This window comes from Notolabrus celidotus, chromosome 1, assembly GCF_009762535.1.
Source record: "Notolabrus celidotus isolate fNotCel1 chromosome 1, fNotCel1.pri, whole genome shotgun sequence".
In the NCBI taxonomy this organism is placed as follows: Eukaryota; Metazoa; Chordata; class Actinopteri; order Labriformes; family Labridae; genus Notolabrus; species Notolabrus celidotus.
Window position 1 is genome coordinate 12613033 of NC_048272.1, and position 20021 is coordinate 12633053.

The window sequence follows — 20021 nt, forward strand, 5'->3', positions numbered from 1 at the left end:
ACCCTAACTCTAACTCTAATCCTAACCCTAATCCTGACCCTAACCCTAACCCAAACCCTAATCCTAATCCTAACCCTAACCCTAATCCTAACCCTAATCCTAATCCTAACCGTTATCCTAACTCTAAACCTAACCCTAATCACAATCCTTACCCTAATCCTAACCCTAACCCTAACCCTAACCCTAATCCTAACCCTAACCCTAACCCTAACCCTAACCCTAATCCTAACCCTAATCCTAACCCTAACCCTAACTCTAACCCTAATCCTAACCCTAATCCTAACCCTAATCCTATCCCTAACCCTAACCCTAATCCTAACCCTAACCCTAGCTCTAACCCTAATCCTAACCCTAATCCTAACCCTAACCCTAATCAAAACCCTAACCCTAATCTTAACCCTAATCAAAACCCTAACCCTAATCCTAACCCTAACCAAAACCCTAACCCTAACTCTAACCCTAATCCTAACCCTAACCCTAACCCTAATCCTAATCCTAACCCTAACCCTAATCACAGTCCTAACCCTAACCCTAACCCTAATCACAATCCTAACCCTAACCCTAATCCTAACCCTAATCCTAACCCTAACCCTAACCCTAATCCTAACCCTAACCCTAATCCTAACCCTAACCCTAACCCCAATCACAATCCTAACCCTAACCCTAATCACAATCCTTACCCTAATCCTAACCCTAACCCTAACCCTAATCCTAACCCTAACCCTAATCCTAACCCTAACCCCAATCCTAACCCTAACCCTAACCCTAACCCTAATCCTAACCCTAACCCTAATCCTAACCCTAACCCTAATCACAATCCTAACCCTAACCCTAATCACAATCCTAACCCTAACCCTAATCCTAACCCTAACCCTAATCCTAACCCTAACTCTAATCCTAACCCTAATCCTAACCCTAACCCTAGTCCTAACCCTAACCCTAATCACAATCCTAACCCTAACCCTAACCCTAATCACAATCCTAACCCTAATCCTAACCCTAACCCTAACCCTAATCCTAACCCTAACCCTCATCACAATCCTAACCCTAACCCTAATCCTAACCCTAACCCTAACCCTAATCCTAACCCTAACCCTAATCACAATCCTAACCCTAACCCTAACCCTAACCCTAATCCTAACCCTAACCCTAATCCTAACCCTAACCCTAATCCTAACCCTAACCCTAACCCTAATCACAATCCTAACCCTAATCCTAATCACAATCCTAACCCTAATCCTAACCCTAACCCTAACCCTAATCCTAACCCTAATCCTAATCCTAATCCTAACCCTAACCCTAACCCTAATCACAACCCTAACCCTAATCACAATCCTAACCCTATCTCTAACCCTAACTCTAAACCTAATCCTCACCCTAATCAAAACCCTAACCCTAATCAAAACCCTAACCCTAATCACAACCCTAACCCTAATCATAAACCTAAACACAACCCTAATCACAACCCTAACCCTAACTCCAATCACAACCCTAACCCCAACCCTAACCCTTATCACAACCCTAACCCTAATCATAACCCTAGGATCAGGGTGAGAATGTTTTTAACAGAATAAATGCACACAATTGGGCAATTATAAGGCTTCTCATAAAATCACTGTACGTAAAAGGGTTTTTAACACAAACCATTAGTTTTTGCAAAATTAAGGTAAAATATATGGCTACAAAAGATCCTAAATTAAGAGCCGTTTGGGAGTCGAAAGAGCCGGCTCTTCTTTGGGGGCCGAGTCAAAAGAGCCGGCTCTCTGAAAAGAGCCGACCTTCCCATCACTAAAGCACATGCTTCCTACCATTTGCACTCTTAGATGCCCTTGGAACTATTTGTATTGTAAAACGTATCAATGTAAATACTTCAGACCTGTACCATAGTGATAAACAGATAACATTTGAATCAAGTAAATACCACTTGTGTACTTTAAAACGGAGGGTCATTTCATTCCTTGTGGACTCAACATGACTGCATTTATACTTTTTAAGTAATTGATCTTAAACCCTTTCAAAAAATTAACAGTAACAAGACTCACATATCCCTTTGAGTCACCAAATGGTATCATAACAATGGTGAGAAAAGATGTGAAAAAAGTTGTGCAGTGTCTTTTCCAGCACAGCTTGGACTCAACTTTCAATGAATGGGGATGTGTTTTGTTAATAGGGTCAGGTCAAACGCAGCCATGTTGGAATAATTTTCCAGGACTACATGTGATTTTCCAGGACATTTGACTTTTTCTCCCATTTTCCAGGTGTTTTCCAGTACTGGAAAACTGGTCAACTGTTTTCCAGGTTTTCCAGGTTTTCCAGGACGCGTGGGAACCCTGTCAGTGTCAGAGCATTAAGTGAGTGTGTGTCACGGATAAGGACAAAGAAAAGGGTGATACAGTTCTGTCAGACCATCTCCACGATAAGCCTAGCTGCTCTGCTTCATCAGCTCTCTGTCACATCCTGCACGAAACCCTGTCTGACCTCACTATCAGAGTTTTGTGAGCAGAAACTCAAGTGCATGATAAGAAAGAAAAATGGATGTCAACACACACACACACACACACAGACACAGACACAGACACAGACACACACACACACACACACACACACACACACACACACACACACACACACACAGAAAGTTTTAGGTAGAAGTCTGAGCCTTAGGATCTGATCAAGGCAGGTACAGTGCCTCTGTATTTTAACACATGGACGGAGGAAATGAAAGTTCACTCTGGTTTTTCAATCATCATTAACAGTCAGTGCTGAGAGATCTCCGGTTCAGTCTACCACCAAGTTCTCTGCTAAACAGTTTTCAATAAAAGTCTCTTTGATCTCTGAGAGGATTTTTTACAGAATGACACAGTGAGGAAACCTGAGGAGAGTGCCAGGAAAATAGTGAAAAACCATGTGAAGTGCAGTGTGAGAAAACTAATAACTGAATTGCTCAAGTGAGACAAACCCAACCATGGAATAAAAGTTGAGATTGTAAACATATATGCAGAGCCAGGCTGCAGGTGTCTCATGAGAGTCTGCAGAGACCAGGAGCCATATCCCTGCAGAATTTCCCCTCCTACTCTAATGAGAGGCAAGGAAGTCACACCAGGTCACTGCTGGGCCACTGCTGTTTTTCAATGATTCTTAAAAACTACTTCTCACTGGTGCACCAGTCTACTCACTTTGCATTCAGTATATGAATGTATGATGTTGTTAATTCTGAAAACTTAAGACCTGTTACTGCAAGTGAATCTCAGACAATGGGTTTCTATTTCAGGCTTGTAACAATGAAGTAAGCCAGAGTCAAGCTTGCATGTAACTTAATATTTACAGCGAAGCTGAGACTCACCGCACAGGTGAATGACCACTCCCCTAGGGGATGTAATGAACCAAGAAGTTATGATGTTCATTTGGAAACATATCAGAATTTCACTTGATTTTAATCTGAACATATGTCGCTTCTCAAGCATAGACTGGGTAAACCATGGACGTATACCAGCAATCTTTCCCAGAGTCCAAATCATGTTTAAATGATAGCTGACAGGGTTTTGAGACGGCCTCAACACTGGTTTTACGACTGAAATCAAAAGGCCACACTAACTTCTAATATATAGTCTATGGTAGAAAGCAGAAGAGGCTAAATCAAATGCTCCAAAACATAATCCCATAATCAAATGGTGTCATCAGATGATGAGGTCAGAATGAATTATCGAATGAAACAGGTAACCAAACACAATCCTGTTTTAGATTGTGTCTCCCACTGATCAACCAACGACCAAAGGGGTTCAGAGGGTTGTGTGTTATTATTTATACATGATGTTGCCAAAAGCACTTTATTTATCCTGGTTTCCTACTGTGGAAAAATCCTTTGTTAAATACCAAGAGGTAAAAAATAGAAGCAACTTGAAGGCCTTAAGGTCAGGGCTTATCCATGCTCTCTGAGTCATCAAGTAAAAGGTTAACTGAGTCATCATTCCGCCATTGTTTGTTTGTTGTTTTCCGATTAGTGTGTGCGGATGTTATTTGGGTTTTAAAGACCTCTCTTGGTGATCATCATTGTTATCATTATCTGTCTGGGACTATACTGAGTTTAAATAGAGCCGCAAAAATAATTTAATCCTAGAATCATCAACGACTACGTACTTTTTCAAACCCTGTATATACTAGCAGCCTCTCTGGTGTGAGCACTTGTTGCTCTTCTTTGTCTGGTCAATATGTTTGGGTGTTGTTTGAAGGGTAAATGTAATTTGAAATCAACCTGAGGATGTCTGTATGGCGTGCGTTTTTTAAAAAATAACTTTAAGAAACTTGACCAATACATGCACTTATCAACACTGAAAGTAGCTGTTAGTTGCAGCCTTAGAAAGGTGGTTATTGGGATTGCATGCATTTTGTAGCTTTAACACAAAAAGCTTCCTTATATAATTAGTCAGTATTCATTTAGTCGTGTTGTCTATATCTGTTATTATGAGAGAACCTTGATTTTCATCGTCTTTCTAGTCATACCTGAATTATCTCTCTGTCTCTCAAGAGTCCTGAAAAAAACTCACAAGTATGACCACATTACTCTAGTTTTAAAATCCTTACACTGTCTACCTGTCAATCACAGGGTTGACTTTAAAATGTATCTGCTGGTCTCTGCTGCAGTGCAAAAATACATCTCTGACATGCTAATGACATATGAACCCTCTAGGACTCTCAGTTAATCTGAGGCTGGACTCCTGACCATCCCAAGAGTCGGAACACAACATTGAGAGGCAGGGTTTTCTTATTATGCAGCACAGACCTGGAATAATGTCTCAGATAATGTCAAACTGACCCCAACTATGACGACTTTGAGTTGAATCTAAAATCATTCCTCTTTAACTCTGCTTACTCTGTCGCCTAATGGATGCAAACTCATTTTTAAGCTCAGTTTTATTATTTAAACTACACACTTTTTCAGTTTCAATTAATTTGTATCATTTAACCAACCGTATTGTACTATTTTAACAAATTTTAATAAATCATTTTAATTAATTTTAAGCATTTCAGTTATGTGTTGATATTGGTGAGTGTTGGGCTGTGTATGGGGCGCCTGAGGGGGGTATCTGGAAGTCTGAGCCAAGCTGTGAGCTGTGACTCCACACAGGCGGAGCAACCTGTGAGTCTAAATCCAAGGAAAGACGTTCTGGGGTGATATTATACTCAGAGCTCATTTTGATTAGACAAGAGCAGTCTGTGGATCTGTGTCTGGAGGGACAGAAACATTCTGTATTCAGTGACTTCAGAGCACAAGCTCTTGTGTGCACGCAGCGCTGATTACTTCTAGTGATTGTTCAATATTATTGGCAGACCCAACACATAGTGTGTAAAGACTGTGAGTGGATCATAGCACCACAGCCCCCCTGTGTGGGGTTTCCAGGGCATCATAGGGCTGTGCCGGACACTAAGAGACACACAGAAGATCATCATTGTGTGTTGTATGTTGTGAGGGACTATATTCTGGGGTGGATTGTTTTACAGAGTCCATTTTGATTAAGGCAAGACTAGCAGGCTAGTCTGTAGAGTGGTAAGACTGTAGTCAGGGTATTCAGAGCTCTTTATCAATGGTAGGCACGCATAGAGTAAATTATATATTAGTAATAACCCAATACATTCAAATATTTGGTCTTATCTTTATATATCAATTTAGTAAACACCTGTTTACAGCAGCCTTTTATTAGACAGTTTTACACATAATTGAAGTGCTTATTTTAATTGCACATCACTGCACTGTAGCTTTTATGCTTCTACTTTAAATCTATCTTATTATATTTTTACCGTATGTTTGCTTTGGTTTTAATTGGCTTGTCTTTATGACTTTTAAATGTCTTCTTTTAATGATTTTTAAATGCATTCTGTCAGTGTGTTTTTGTTGACCTTTCTAACGATTCTTTTAATGTCTTGTCGGAAGCACTTTGAGTTGCCAAAATGTGCTATATAAGTAAACCTGTTGCCTATTTTTTTTTTTTATTAGGTCCGAAACTCAACAGATTTGAGCTTTGTTGTGAACAAATTGTCACAGTACTTTGCTAAACCTACTGTACAACAATGGGGTACAGTCAAGCATGTACTGAGGTATCTCAAAGGCTCAAGTAACAAAGAGTTGTGTTACAGAAAAAGTGATGACAACCCAGGTATACAAGCATACAGTGTTGCAGATTGGGCTGCTGATGTCAATGACAGACGAAGTACATCTCGTTACTGCATAAGCCTATCCAAGAGTGGCACCTTAGTGTCGTGGTAAACGAAAAAGCAGCCTACCGTAGCAGTGTCCACTTGTGAATTAGAGTATATTGCACTTGTTGCTACCATCCAAAAATGTCTGTACCTCACACAACTTTCAGAGGGCATAGTAAACATATTTATGCACTACCAAAGGTGTATGAGGACAACCAAGGCACAGTTGCTTTAGCCAAAAACCCTGTCAGTAGACAGAGATGTAAACGTGTGGGCATCAAGTACCACTTTATGCGGTCCACTGTAAACGATGGGAAAATATTCTTGGAGTATTGTCCCACTGATCAAATGGTTGCTGATTTGATGACCAAACCTGCAACAAAATTTATGTTGGATAAATTTGCCAAATTTATGTTTGGAAATAACTAAAGAAAAAAAAAGTGTATGTTTGATTTGATGTAAGAATATGAGATCAAGTGGGGGTGTTGAGTGAGTGCTCTCAATTATTAAATGTTATTTTTTTATTTCGTGTTTATGACAGAAAATCTAATGTTATGTTTTGTTTTGACTGGTTGATTGATTGATTGTCATTATGTGGGCGTGTTTAATAAAAGCTGTGCACCCGCAGCTTATATTAGTTGTCGGGATGAATGGGGAGCAGAATCAGAGTCTTCGGTCGATTTCTTTTCTTTTAACCAGTGCTTGATATCTTTTTGGTTCACAACGCTGAGCCGCTGTAGCTTACTCTGTCAACAATCAACACTGAAAGTAGCTGTTAGTTGCAGCCTTAGAAAGGTGGTTATTGGGATTGCATGCATTTTGTAGCTTTAACACAAAAAGCTTCCTTATATAATTAGTCAGTATTCATTTAGTCGTGTTGTCTATATCTGTTATTATGAGAGAACCTTGATTTTCATCGTCTTTCTAGTCATACCTGAATTATCTCTCTGTCTCTCAAGAGTCCTGAAAAAAACTCACAAGTATGACCACATTACTCTAGTTTTAAAATCCTTACACTGTCTACCTGTCAATCACAGGGTTGACTTTAAAATGTATCTGCTGGTCTCTGCTGCAGTGCAAAAATACATCTCTGACATGCTAATGACATATGAACCCTCTAGGACTCTCAGTTAATCTGAGGCTGGACTCCTGACCATCCCAAGAGTCGGAACACAACATTGAGAGGCAGGGTTTTCTTATTATGCAGCACAGACCTGGAATAATGTCTCAGATAATGTCAGACTGACCCCAACTGTGACGACTTTGAGTTGAATCTAAAATCATTCCTCTTTAACTCTGCTTACTCTGTCGCCTAATGGATGCAAACTCATTTTTAAGCTCAGTTTTATTATTTAAACTACACACTTTTTCAGTTTCAATTAATTTGTATCATTTAACCAACCGTATTGTACTATTTTAACAAATTTTAATAAATCATTTTAATTAATTTTAAGCATTTCAGTTATGTGTTGATATTGGTGAGTGTTGGGCTGTGTATGGGGCGCCTGAGGGGGGTATCTGGAAGTCTGAGCCAAGCTGTGAGCTGTGACTCCACACAGGCGGAGCAACCTGTGAGCCTAAATCCAAGGAAAGACGTTCTGGGGTGATATTATACTCAGAGCTCATTTTGATTAGACAAGAGCAGTCTGTGGATCTGTGTCCGGAGGGACAGAAACATTCTGTATTCAGTGACTTCAGAGCACAAGCTCTTGTGTGCATGCAGCACTGATTACTTCTAGTGATTGTTCAATATTATTGGCAGACCCAACACATAGTGTGTAAAGACTGTGAGTGGATCATAGCACCACAGCCCCCGTGTGGGGTTTCCAGGGCATCATAGGGCTGTGCCGGACACTAAGAGACACACAGAAGATCATCATTGTGTGTTGTATGTTGTGAGGGACTATATTCTGGGGTGGATTGTTTTACAGAGTCCATTTTGATTAAGGCAAGACTAGCTGGTGAGTCCTTAGGAGTGGTAAGACTGTAGTCAGGGTAATTCAGAGCTCTTTATCAATGGTAGGCACGCATAGAGTAAATTATACATTAGCAATAACCCAATACATTCAAATACTTGGTCTTATTTTTATATATCTATTTAGTAAACACCTGTTTACAGCAGCCTTTTATTAGACAGTTTTACACATAATTGAAGTGCTTATTTTAATTGCACATCACTGCACTGTAGCTTTTATGCTTCTACTTTAAATCAGTCCTATTATATTTTTAACCGTATTTTTGCTTTGGTTTTAATTGGCTTGTCTTAATGACTTTTAAATGTCTTCATTTAATGATTTTTAAATGCATTCTGTCAGTGTGTTTTTGTTGACCTTTGTACCGATTCTTTTAATGTCTTGTGGGCAGCACTTTGAGTTGCCTTGTTGCCAAATTGTGCCATATAAATAAACCTGCTGCCTATTGATTTATTTTGCCCACAGTCTTCTTTCTTTCATGATGTTATATTTTTAAATATTCTATATAATGTATATATATTATTTTTCTTCATACTGTGTATGTTTGTTTTTAAATAACCTGGTGCCATTTTTTATCGTGCAATAACTTACCTATCTATTTATCAGATAGAAGTGTACATAGTGTGTATATATCTGTAATAGTTGCCATATTTTATTTTACTTTATTTTATTTTATTTTATTTTATTTCATTTCATTTCATTTTATTTTATTTTATTTTACCCTTGTCATTGCTATTATTACTGTTATTATATTTTTTAACTATGTTAGTACATTGTTGTATTCCCCTGTCCCGTGTTGTAAGCTGCTGTAACAATAGAAATTTCCCTCAACGGGGGACAAATAATAAAGTATATCTTATCTTATAATTTAATACTTAAGATTGCTTGATATCATACTTCTTTTAATGCTGTTAATGTTACTGTTTTGTTTCTAACTCTGTAAAGCACTTTGAAATTCTCTTTGTTTGAACAGTGCTTTATTCACAAACATGCCTTGCCTTCCCTTGTTTGTTATTGTAAAAAAAATCAATAAACAAACATGTAAAAAAAGATACTCAAACATGTATTATATCTAGAAAAAGATCTATAAGCATCAGCATTTGAAACTCAAGGTTGAAGATTGTGTGTTATTTCGTTCTTTGCCTTCCCCACACATAATAACGTGCATGCAGTAATACCCAGAGTGTCTATAAATTATACAGCAGTAATCCAAGCAATGATTACATTCATATTATCTGTATCCTCAGAGCTCTGTGACTAACATGCAACCTATAATTTAGACTGAGGAGCTTTTACGGTTGTAAAACCTGCTGCTGCTCAGTAGTTTTCACTTTGTGAATGTGCGTCAGAAGGGTTCTTTGCCGTGTTATAATCCAGGATATCCTGATGTATTTTTTGTACCAGTAAAAATCTCATACCTCACATGTTCTCACACCTCCTTCTAATCACATGAGGTGTAAGTTACACCTTGGGGTGCTGATAAAATTGACGTCGCCATTTTAATTACGAGTGAGTGATGACATTCACTAGGTGCCACTTCTTCACTCAACCTGAATATGATCCCGAGACAGCTAAAATTACAGATCACTTCCAATGCTTATAAATCTGTGAAGCAATTTTCTTGATTAATTGATTAGTTTTTGGTCTATAGCAATCAGTTAACACTGAAAAATGTCAATCAGTGTTTTTATGAACCCAAGATGGCGTCTTTAAACATCTTGTTTTGTCCACAATGTGAAGCTAAGAAAATGCCTTGATGGGTTCTGACATGTTGTGTTGGAGATATAATTTGTAGCCAAGGCATTCGCAGAGGCAATCTGGCAGGTGTAGCAGTGGGACTGACATCACACCCCCTCCAATAACCAAAGATCACTCAGGTGGGTACAGTCAACAGCAGGAAACATTCTTGTGTTGGTTTGAGCAGACACTAAGGGCTATTGCGAGTTCAGTGACTGTTGTGTTAGTGTTTACCATTTACGTCTTCTATTTCTGATCCTTCTCTACTTTGCTAATCAAGTAACAACGCTGCAGGAGCCACGTTTGTCAACAGATGACAATCAATAATCTTTAAAACATCAAATAACTAAAATTTGAAGACAAATTAACACTTGAACATGAATCAGCATGATGAGAAATGACGTTTAAAACTTAACTTGACACTAGGGATGACCACAATTAATCGATTATCGATTAATTGATTGTTAAGAAATTACTCGAAACACGCATTTTTGTAATCAATTTTCCGTCATGTGGAACAAACATCATGTGGTCTCATATTACACTCATCAGGGAGGTGTTTTAAGTTTAAAGCATGTTTAGATGTGAATCAGCTGTTAAAGATGTTGCACAAAGCGGAGACGCTCAGCTGGGGGCTGCGGCTGCGCGTCAGGTCTCCACGTGCGCTTTTTTAAAAGAGGATCAATACAAAACTGCTGCCAAAAACGACAAGGACACGAAGGTTTACAACTTTAAACAGGACATTTCCCACCTTTGGATACGAAGGCAATAGACTGGTGGGAAATGTTAGTGCGCTATGTTTGCAGACCAACAACATCAGAGCCGTCTGAGCTTTTCTGCAGCTGGACTGATTATGACCCGGTTTTGTCCCCGGCTGACACCTGATCGAATACACATGTTTATTTTTCTCAATAAGAACGAGTAGACAGAAAACTGGACACTGTGAGTCTGAAGTACTTTTCTGTTAGTAGTCTCAGCCTTCACTTTATAAGACTATGTCCACGTAGAATATTTTTATGAGCCTGATCGTTGATATTCTGCGTGTCAAACGTGTACCCGTATTCAATCCTGTCAGTTATATGCATTTTGTTGCTGTAGAAAATACAATTAGGGGGGAAACAACATATTTGGCATTGTTTTTAAGGTAAGAATAATAATGTTTTTTTTAATCAATTAATCGATAATTGATTGTTAACATTTCCAAAAATCGATCACGGAAAATACTTAAAATGTACATCCCTACTTGACACATATTTAATTTTTTTAGCTTGACCCATTTTCCATTTGTTTATGTGGAGGAGGCCGGCTTTATGACCTATAATGCTTCAAATACCACTACTTAAACTGTTCCTCAGCATAACACTGCAAAGAATTTGGGGATTTCATCATCTATAGTGCATAAAACCATTGAAAGAAATCTCTGTACAAAAGGGACAAGGCTAAAAACCAATACTGGATTGTTGTGATCTTCTCAGGTGGCACTGCATTAGAAACTCGCATGACTGTCGTGGAAATCACTGCATGAACTCAAAATCACATCCAGAAACTGTTTACTGTGAGCAAAGGTTGACTACCATGCAAAGCGGGAACATTATACCATCATATCAATGTAATATGAAAATTCAAGTTCAAAGCATGAACACCTCTATTAACCTGACATATGACAATTGTGCTGCAGCAGACCAGCCGACATGATAAGTGCAGCTAGTCGTGCACACTCACAAAGCCCTCACCTCGGTGTCCTGACTCTTGCTGTTCCAGCGCGGGTTCAGGTGGCCAACACGTGCGCTCAGCGTGGTGGAAACAGAGTAGCGGGCCTCCCCCTCGTACTGCGAGATGCCGTTGTCTACAGCATCAATCTCTTCCACAAAGTTCTCATACAGCTGTAAGGAAGAGACAGAAACATGTGACAGTGGAGGTTAATACTGTAATAACACGAGATATGGCCGTTTAATGTTAATGCTTGCTTTGAAAAGAAGAACTGACAGTAAAACCTCTATTTATCAAGTCAAGGAAGTTCAGTTAGGAGAGAGGGATTTTCTTTGATTATATTACTCTGATTGAAGTCCATTAGGTCACAGTATGTGGGCAGTTACAGAAGACTTAAGTGAACGTCTAGTTCATTAAACCAAATAGACAAGACAAACTGCTGCTTACACACTGGAGAAAAATCTCTTAAAAGAAGCGGAAGAGGGGAAGAGAAGTTGAGCCATTTTTTTGTGCTGGAAAGTCTTCAGTGCAGCAGAAGGTCAACCATCAAAGAGTTGACATTTTACAAGTGGCTTACAAGTGGGACTAAGTTTTGGGGTAAAAATAGAGGGTCGGTTTGGCTGAACTTAAAGAAGACGAGAGACATCCTAAATTAATAAATCCCTAGCTATGAGTAAAGGGATTAGTTTGGGCTTTAAACAAACCGACACATTGAAAGTCCAGTGATAATATAAGTTAATAAGGTTAATATTTGAAGTGGCCTCAGATTAAGTGGGGTTTAGGTGCCTAGACCTCAAAATGCTGTGTGCTGATGTCATGCTCACTGTCTGAATCACTTTAAATATAACTGCAGCATCCTCCAGCAAAGGGAACTTTTCCACATCCATGTCATTTTTGTTTTTTTTCTTATCACACTTCACTGCAAACTGTCTGACGAAGACTAAAAAAAAAAACAAGACTGAAGTAAAAAAATGTCCAAGGTTTTCTGTGGAGAGGGACTGCATGGATTCTGTCTTAAAAACAACAAACATAGACAAAGTGCAAGGAGATTAGTGGAACTCATGCACCAGCCTTTCTTAGACTGAAACCACTTCTTAAAACACTCCTGTAGTTTTCAAGAAATTCTAACATTCAGTAAAGCAAGATTTGTTCTTAGACTACAACAAAGTCTATGAACAGCCGAAGGCCCCAGAAGTATAAGTGACTCGTGTTTGCCTTAATTCTGCACCTGTATATTATTAAAGCTACAGTAGGCGACAATATTTCAATAGAAATCTGTTAAACCAACACATTTGCATCATTGAATGTTTACTAACAATATCAAACTGAAATATTCCTTTACATAAATGTGTGTCTGTTCTGTGTCTGTCAGCACAACCCAGCTTTGTATATAGTTATTCAAGAAACTGGTCCGGTCTGAATCAAACGACCAATTAGGGTTAGCTTGCAAGAAACTGGCCAATCACATCACCTCTCTAAAAACGTGTATAATTAGTTTTTATAATAGACTGCATAAATATTGGACGTAGTAAAAACTCGTAATCTTAATATCTTCTGAATCGTCACGTTAGAAAAAAATTCCCCCCACCAGTACAGTGTGTGCCGATAGAGAGATTAGCTACGTAGGGCCAAGCCGTTTTTTTAACCAGACTGTAAACATGTTTATTAATGCTGCAAAGATCGTCTTTTTTGAATTGGTGTCTATGTGGTTTCCGGTGTTTCTGCAGCCAGCTTCAAGCGGATTCTCGATGAATTGCAGTTTATAACACTTCCGCATGGGCGTCATACTTTGAGAACGGAGGTTGCCGCTTTGTTTTTACGTGACTTTTATCCCAGCTTTATCTCTTTCTCTCACTCGCTCTCACTCCTCTCCCTGTTGGTGCAGAGAGCTCAAATGCTCTGCAGCACACACCAGTTGACTTCTCTCGGGGAGCTTCTTTAGATTGAAAAGTAGAGAAAAAAAATCAGGTAGATACCGGTGAATGAGGACCGATGTCCAATGTCCAATGTGTATCATTTAACTGAAGTAACCAAAATGCAAGCTTTCTTTTTAACATCCTTATGTCTTATCTGTTGTTTGTTGTCTGAATTTACAATAAATGTGCTGTGAAGGTTCAGTCCTAGGTGTGTTTTTGACACGTGTGAGGTGAGAGGACAACATCTGTTTCCACTGAAGTGCTTGTGTTGTGAATAAAACACAATGGAAGCTAATTTCCTGCCTGTAATAAATCTGTCATTCTCCTCCCCCCTCCTCTCACCTTGTCATAGAGCACCTCCAGCTGCTTGTTGTCCTCCTTCAGCTGCGTCAGCTGGGCCAGCAGCTGACGACCGAAGTGGAGGTAAACCAGGCCCGCTGAGCTGAGCTTGGTCACCCACGGCTTCTCTGGACACAGGCTGTGGAAGTTGTCTGAAAAGGTCCTGAAAAAAGGAAACGAGTTCCGTTAACTTTTGATTTCTTGTATGTACAATGTTGTGAGTCAGATGGCTTTAACTTCATGCAATCTTGTTTGGAATCAAAATTCAAGTTGTTACTAATTGCTTTAATTAGCTGTAAACTGAATTATTTTGTGTTCTGGACAGTTTGTTAGATAAAGACAGCAATTTGGAATATTTCGGTTTTGGCTAATGATGATTTTTTATCTTTTTTTCTTATTTTGTAAAACAAAAATGAATAAAAAAAAACAGGTTAATAAATAATGTTAATAATCAAAACCCTTTTTCACTATGAGGAATAAATGATTACACTTTTTTTTCAAAGATCTGTTTATTTTTCTGCATTTTACACAGAAGATCAACTTAAACAATTTAGGTAAGTGTTGTTTTTCTTGAAAAAGAATTAAAAAATAGAAAGGTGAATAAATAAGTTAATGAAAAAAAATTTTTCATTATACTAATTTAAAATAGAAAAGTAATAACTAGAGAAAGAGAAAAAAATAAAATCACAATAATGAGTACAAATTTTTTTTTTTTTTTAAAAGCTAAATTTTAAAAAATAAATAAAGGATTATTTTGATAATGATATGATATTAACTGATACCACAAAGTCAACCAAAACATCATTTTGATTTAGTTTATTTTAAAAAAACTAAAAAGATAACTGAGAAGTGACTTAACAATTGTATTACTGAACCTTTAAGACATTTAAATTGGAAAAAAAGTATATTTAAAAATCAAGAACCTCCAGACTGCTATTTAATTCAAGAGGGAGCTGTGAACGTGGCGCTTGGAGGTGTTTTTGGAAAAGAGACAAAGGCATATCTGAAGGATGACAATTTGAATTAATGTGTCCACTTCGTTTCATTGAATCACTGATCATATAATCTATGAGACGGCCCATGCAGAGGGATGGTTACATAACTTATTTTCATCCTAAACAAATTAAGAAGTGAAGTTGAGTTTCTCATAGTTCACTTGACGAAAAAAAATGAGTTGTAATTATGAGCCGAGGTAATAAATTTGTTTGATGGCGTGTGTCACAGCTGTGTTCCTGTTCTGCTTGGAGAGTCATGATTACATATAGAAGATATGGGAATCATCTCATGCGAATAACTGAGAAGCACAACACACTCTATAGGCGGATGATGTCCAACACTCAATACTGGGGTCAAGGCTCAGGAGATAAAAGATCATTGTGCTCCTCATAAACAGATACCATGCATATTTCCAATAACTGCGCTTTTCAATAATGTGTCAGCAGCATTCACATGTATGCTGTACATCACTGTAGATATATTAGATACCAATAAAACAGACGTGAATCCATGAACCTTCTCAGCCACAGAGAGATAAATTGCATGAACTGGAGAAATCCTGCTCGGTGTGTTTGTGAGCATGCTGGCACATAAATAAAAGCCACCGGAGGTCTCTCTTTAGCCACGTGCTGAGATGGGTGGGTTCCAGCACCCAGCCACCGCTGGTCATTTAATTCAGGCTTAATTAGGATGCTTGGGCTGCGGCACAGCGGAAAACCGACCGTCAAATGAATGAGTGACATGCAAGGGAAGCAGGGGGTAATCATAGCCATTAAGGGGCTAATTGGCCAAGCTGAGGCATTTCTATGCTGATTATTCTGAGGCTGGAGTGAGTGAGTGAGTGAGTGAGTGAGCGAGAGGGGGAAAAGATACACTCTCTGAAGAAAACTCATCAAACGGAAGTAGAATACTACAACCCCATTTCCTTAAGAGTTGGTATGCTGTGATAAATGTTGATGAAAACAAAATTTGATGGTTTGCAAATCCTTTAAATTGAAACTTGTGCACATACAAATCAAATGTGAGAACTGAAAGATATTATTGTTTTGTTAAAATATATACACTCATTTTAAATCTGATGCTAGCAACATGTTTGAAAACAGGGACAACAAAAAACTGAAAATGTTGTAAAATCACAAAAATAAAAAATAATTCACCTGGAGGAACACCTCCCATCTTAATGAGGTTCATTTGCAAAAGGTTAGTAACATGACTGGGTATAAAAAGGGCATTCCACAGAGGCAGAGGCTTCCCAGAAATGGAAAGATGTTTACCCACCTGAGTGAGGAACTAGTTCAACAATCCCAGAGTTTTGTTTCTGGGCATAAAATTGCTAAGAATTAGAGGATTTCATCATCAACAGTAGATAATCTCATTAAAATGTTAGAGAATCTGGAGAAGTCTCTGTACAAGATGGACAATGCCAACAACATGGATAGACACAATCTGTGGGTCCTCAGGTGTTATTGCATTAAAAACAGACATGACTCTGTAGGGGAAATCACTGCATGGGCATAAATTCACTTCCAAAAACACAGTTTGTCGCTGCATCAACAAAAGCAGCTTGAAACTGTACCATGCAAAGGAGGAACTATTCCAGAAATGTTGGCAACTTCTCCGGGCCTGAGCTCATTAGAGTGGAAAACTGTCCTGCGGTCTGATAAGACAAAACTTTACATTCCTTTTGGCAATCATGGACGCTGTATCCTCTGCTCCAAAAAGAGATGGACCGCCTGACTTGTTATCAGGGTTTAAATGATTTGCAAACCATCAGATTCTGTTTTTATCAACATATTAAACAATGTCCCATATCTAATAGAATTGGTGTTGTACACGCAAATGTTGAAGGGAACGCAATCATGTGGAAGGAACTTTGACAGGAAGTGTAGCATGAGAAAACATGGAACCTTTTCCTTCCAGATTCATATATAATCACTCCAAATCCAACAAATTCTGTTTTTATCAACATATTAAACAATGTCCTATATCTAATAGAATTGGTGTTGTACACGCAAATGTTTCATATTTTGGCAAAGTAACTTATCACAACTTAGCATTTTCATAAACATACTGCACCAGCTGCACCACTCATTTCAGCTAATTTCTCCATTTCATTAGAAAGATTGACTCAATCCTGTAGGACTGACTGCCTGAGCAGAATGATGCTTCATGTATTTTTACTTTAACCTTTACTTAAAGCACAGTAAGAAACTCAGTAATTCAAGGAATGCAATCCATTTATGAAGAGGAATATAACTACCAGGAATCACCAACATTTTTAATGAGGCAAAAACTCATTACAACTTAACAACTTAACTCATTTCTCCTCTCCTCCATATCGATCCTGGTTGTTGTCTTTAAAATTCTGTCAAACTATTGAAGCCATTGACAATGCTTCTCTGACCCTTCACCGACTGGACCGTGACCTTTTAATTACTGACCCTTCTTCAAAGATCTTTTTCTCTTTAGTTCAGAGATAAACTGTTCAGTCTGACAACAACATTGCTTTGGTAATAACATTAGAGTTGGATTGACAAATTCCACTCTGGGTCCTTATCATGTTTGCCGTTTAATGGAGGGAGGAAGGACCTCTCAGACTGTGCGGACTGAGGAGATTCCAGAAACTCTGGTTCAAGCTTTGTAGGAAAATAATGATCATTTATATGAGTAGAATTACTGTATTATTTTTGTCCTTTTTGATATTGAGTTTGATCTACAAAGACTCATATGATTGTGTCATCTTAAGTATGTTTTTTATCATCAGCAAAAAACTTTGATGAAACTTTAAGCTGTGAGGAAGCTGTGTCCATGAATCCATCTTTGCTTGCAAGTAACATAGAACCAACTTAATGAATCTCAAAATACATTTTTACAATAACTAAAAGTATATTATCATTATGTTATTTGGCTCATGATTCAAAGCAATGAGGGTATTTCTAGGGCAAGTTCCCAAAATTAATCCCTGCCAGATCTAATATATTGTGCTTTAATCAGCTTCAGTCGGTGTTAGGAAAGCTGTTCTCTTATCTCCTCAGCCACTCCAAACTTCTTTTCGTCCCTGTTTAAGAAACTTTTTCAAACTTCATTATAACAGTTAAGAAAAGATGCATAATCCTCTGTAAGTGCCTTGATCCTGACTGTGAGGAGATAGTTACGATTTCAGGATACAACTTTATTCTCTTTCTTTCAGAATATTCGATGAGAATGTTGAAATACTCCTTTAAGGGTTTAATTCCATGCTTGTAATGTACATTTCTCACTGTGATGTTTTTGTGTTGCTGTCAGCTTCATCTGTACACTGTCACAGTTTGAAGATGTGTTATTGAAATGAAGACTAATTGTTCCCGTCTGCTCTTCTCTTACTTCCTCCTGCACCTCTACACCCATCCATTACATCCATCGTGCCCCCCCCCCAATCAGTGCGTGAGTGACAGCCACACTCTCCTGCGACCCCATGACAGCGTCGTAGCAGCCTCCGTGCCTCGTGAACTAGCAGCATGGGGCTCTCAATTGAAGGAGCGCTAATTATCACTAACCACCTGCCAGGAAGAGAGCCCTGGCATATCTTTATCACCGTGGTCATAAAAGCTATCACTGATTATCATCAGGACACTAAGCAGAAAAGACATCTGCTATAGGATGATTACTCAACGTGATGAGAGTTGAAGGGAACACAATCATGTGGAAGGAACTTTGACAGGAAGTGTAGGTTGAGGAAACATGGAACCTTTTCCTTCCTGATTCATAGATAATCACTCCGGATAATGTAAATATTATCTTCACACGATACACTAACACAAAAAAGCCACAGGTCTTAACCTATGGACTTAGACTCAGAGCCACAAAGGACTAACACTTATTTGCTTGTAACCAGCTCGGGCCGCAAAACAGAAAATTATACCTGAATAGACAGAGACTTGTTTAATTTCTGTAATCTTAGTCTATACAAGTCTAGTTTAATACGTTTATCAAAAATATCATTGATTAATCTTTGTTTTCTAAATATGCTGTCTTGAGAGGCTGGTTGACCTGGCAGTTAAAACATGCTGAATGTGCAGCGGTCGCTGGTTTGATGCATGTCTTCACCCACTCTCTACTCCTGTCTTTCCTCAGCCTGATTGACGGATAGATGGATAGATAGATGGATGGATGGATGGATGGATGGATGGATGGATGGATGAATGGAGGGATGGATAGATCAGATGGATGGATAGATAGATAGATAGATAGATAGATAGATAGATAGATAGATAGATAGATAGATAGATAGATAGATAGATAGATAGATAGATAGATAGATAGATAGATTGATAGATTGATAGATTGATTGATTGATTGATTGATTGATGAGTTAGATGGATGGGTGGACAAGTTGATGGATGGGAGGCTTTGATGGATGGATGGATGGATGGATGGATGGATGGATGGATGGATGGATGGATGGATGGATGGTTCAATGGATGATTAGGTGTATGGATGGATGGATGATGGATGGATAGATGCTTGGATGAAAGCATTGATGGATGGGTGGATGCATGGACGGATGGATAAGGTGTATGGATGGATGGATGATAATGTTTGGATGGAAGCATTGTTTGATGGGTGGATGAATGGATGGATGGATGATGGATGACAGATGTTTGGATGGAAGCATTGATGGATGGGTGGATGCATGGACGGATGGATGGATACTTTGCTGATCTTGAGGTAAATTAATTTTTTCTAACATCATTTATTGATTAATAGTTGATGTTTTTCTCTTGATTGATAGTTTTGTCTGACGTATATTCTAGGAATCATCAAAAATATATTTTTTTGTTTAGAATGCAGTCCAAAGCCAAATTTTTTTTCAGATTATACTGAAAGAATTGGAGAAAATCAGAAAATACCTAAATTTTGTCAGTTCATTTTTGGTGTTCTTGCTTAAAAAACATATTTGAACAATAAGTGATTATAAAATGAAATAGTTGTTAAATTGAATGTTGAGTATTCCATCACAAAAGGTCTACCATTTAAAATATCTAGGTGTTTCTTTGGCACTTGTTCTACAACCATATAGAGACACAAAAAACATAAGAAAATCAGCCAATCCACGCTTGCTGAGCTGTATTTAGGGTTTATATTTGCTTAAGAGGGGTGGGAAGTAGGGGCGTAA

General features: G+C 38.3%; 1 protein-coding gene across 1 annotated transcript in view; it reads right to left on the reverse strand.

The window, feature by feature from the left end:
* Positions 1 to 20021, reverse strand: part of myg1 (myg1 exonuclease) — a 39945-nt gene that overhangs the window by 16727 nt on the left and 3197 nt on the right. The window contains exons 3-4 of the mRNA XM_034688017.1: positions 13874 to 14033; positions 11639 to 11788 (exon numbers count right to left, since the gene is read on the reverse strand). Of these exons, the coding sequence (XP_034543908.1) occupies positions 11639 to 11788; positions 13874 to 14033 (310 nt within the window). The remainder of the gene's footprint in view (positions 1 to 11638; positions 11789 to 13873; positions 14034 to 20021) is intronic.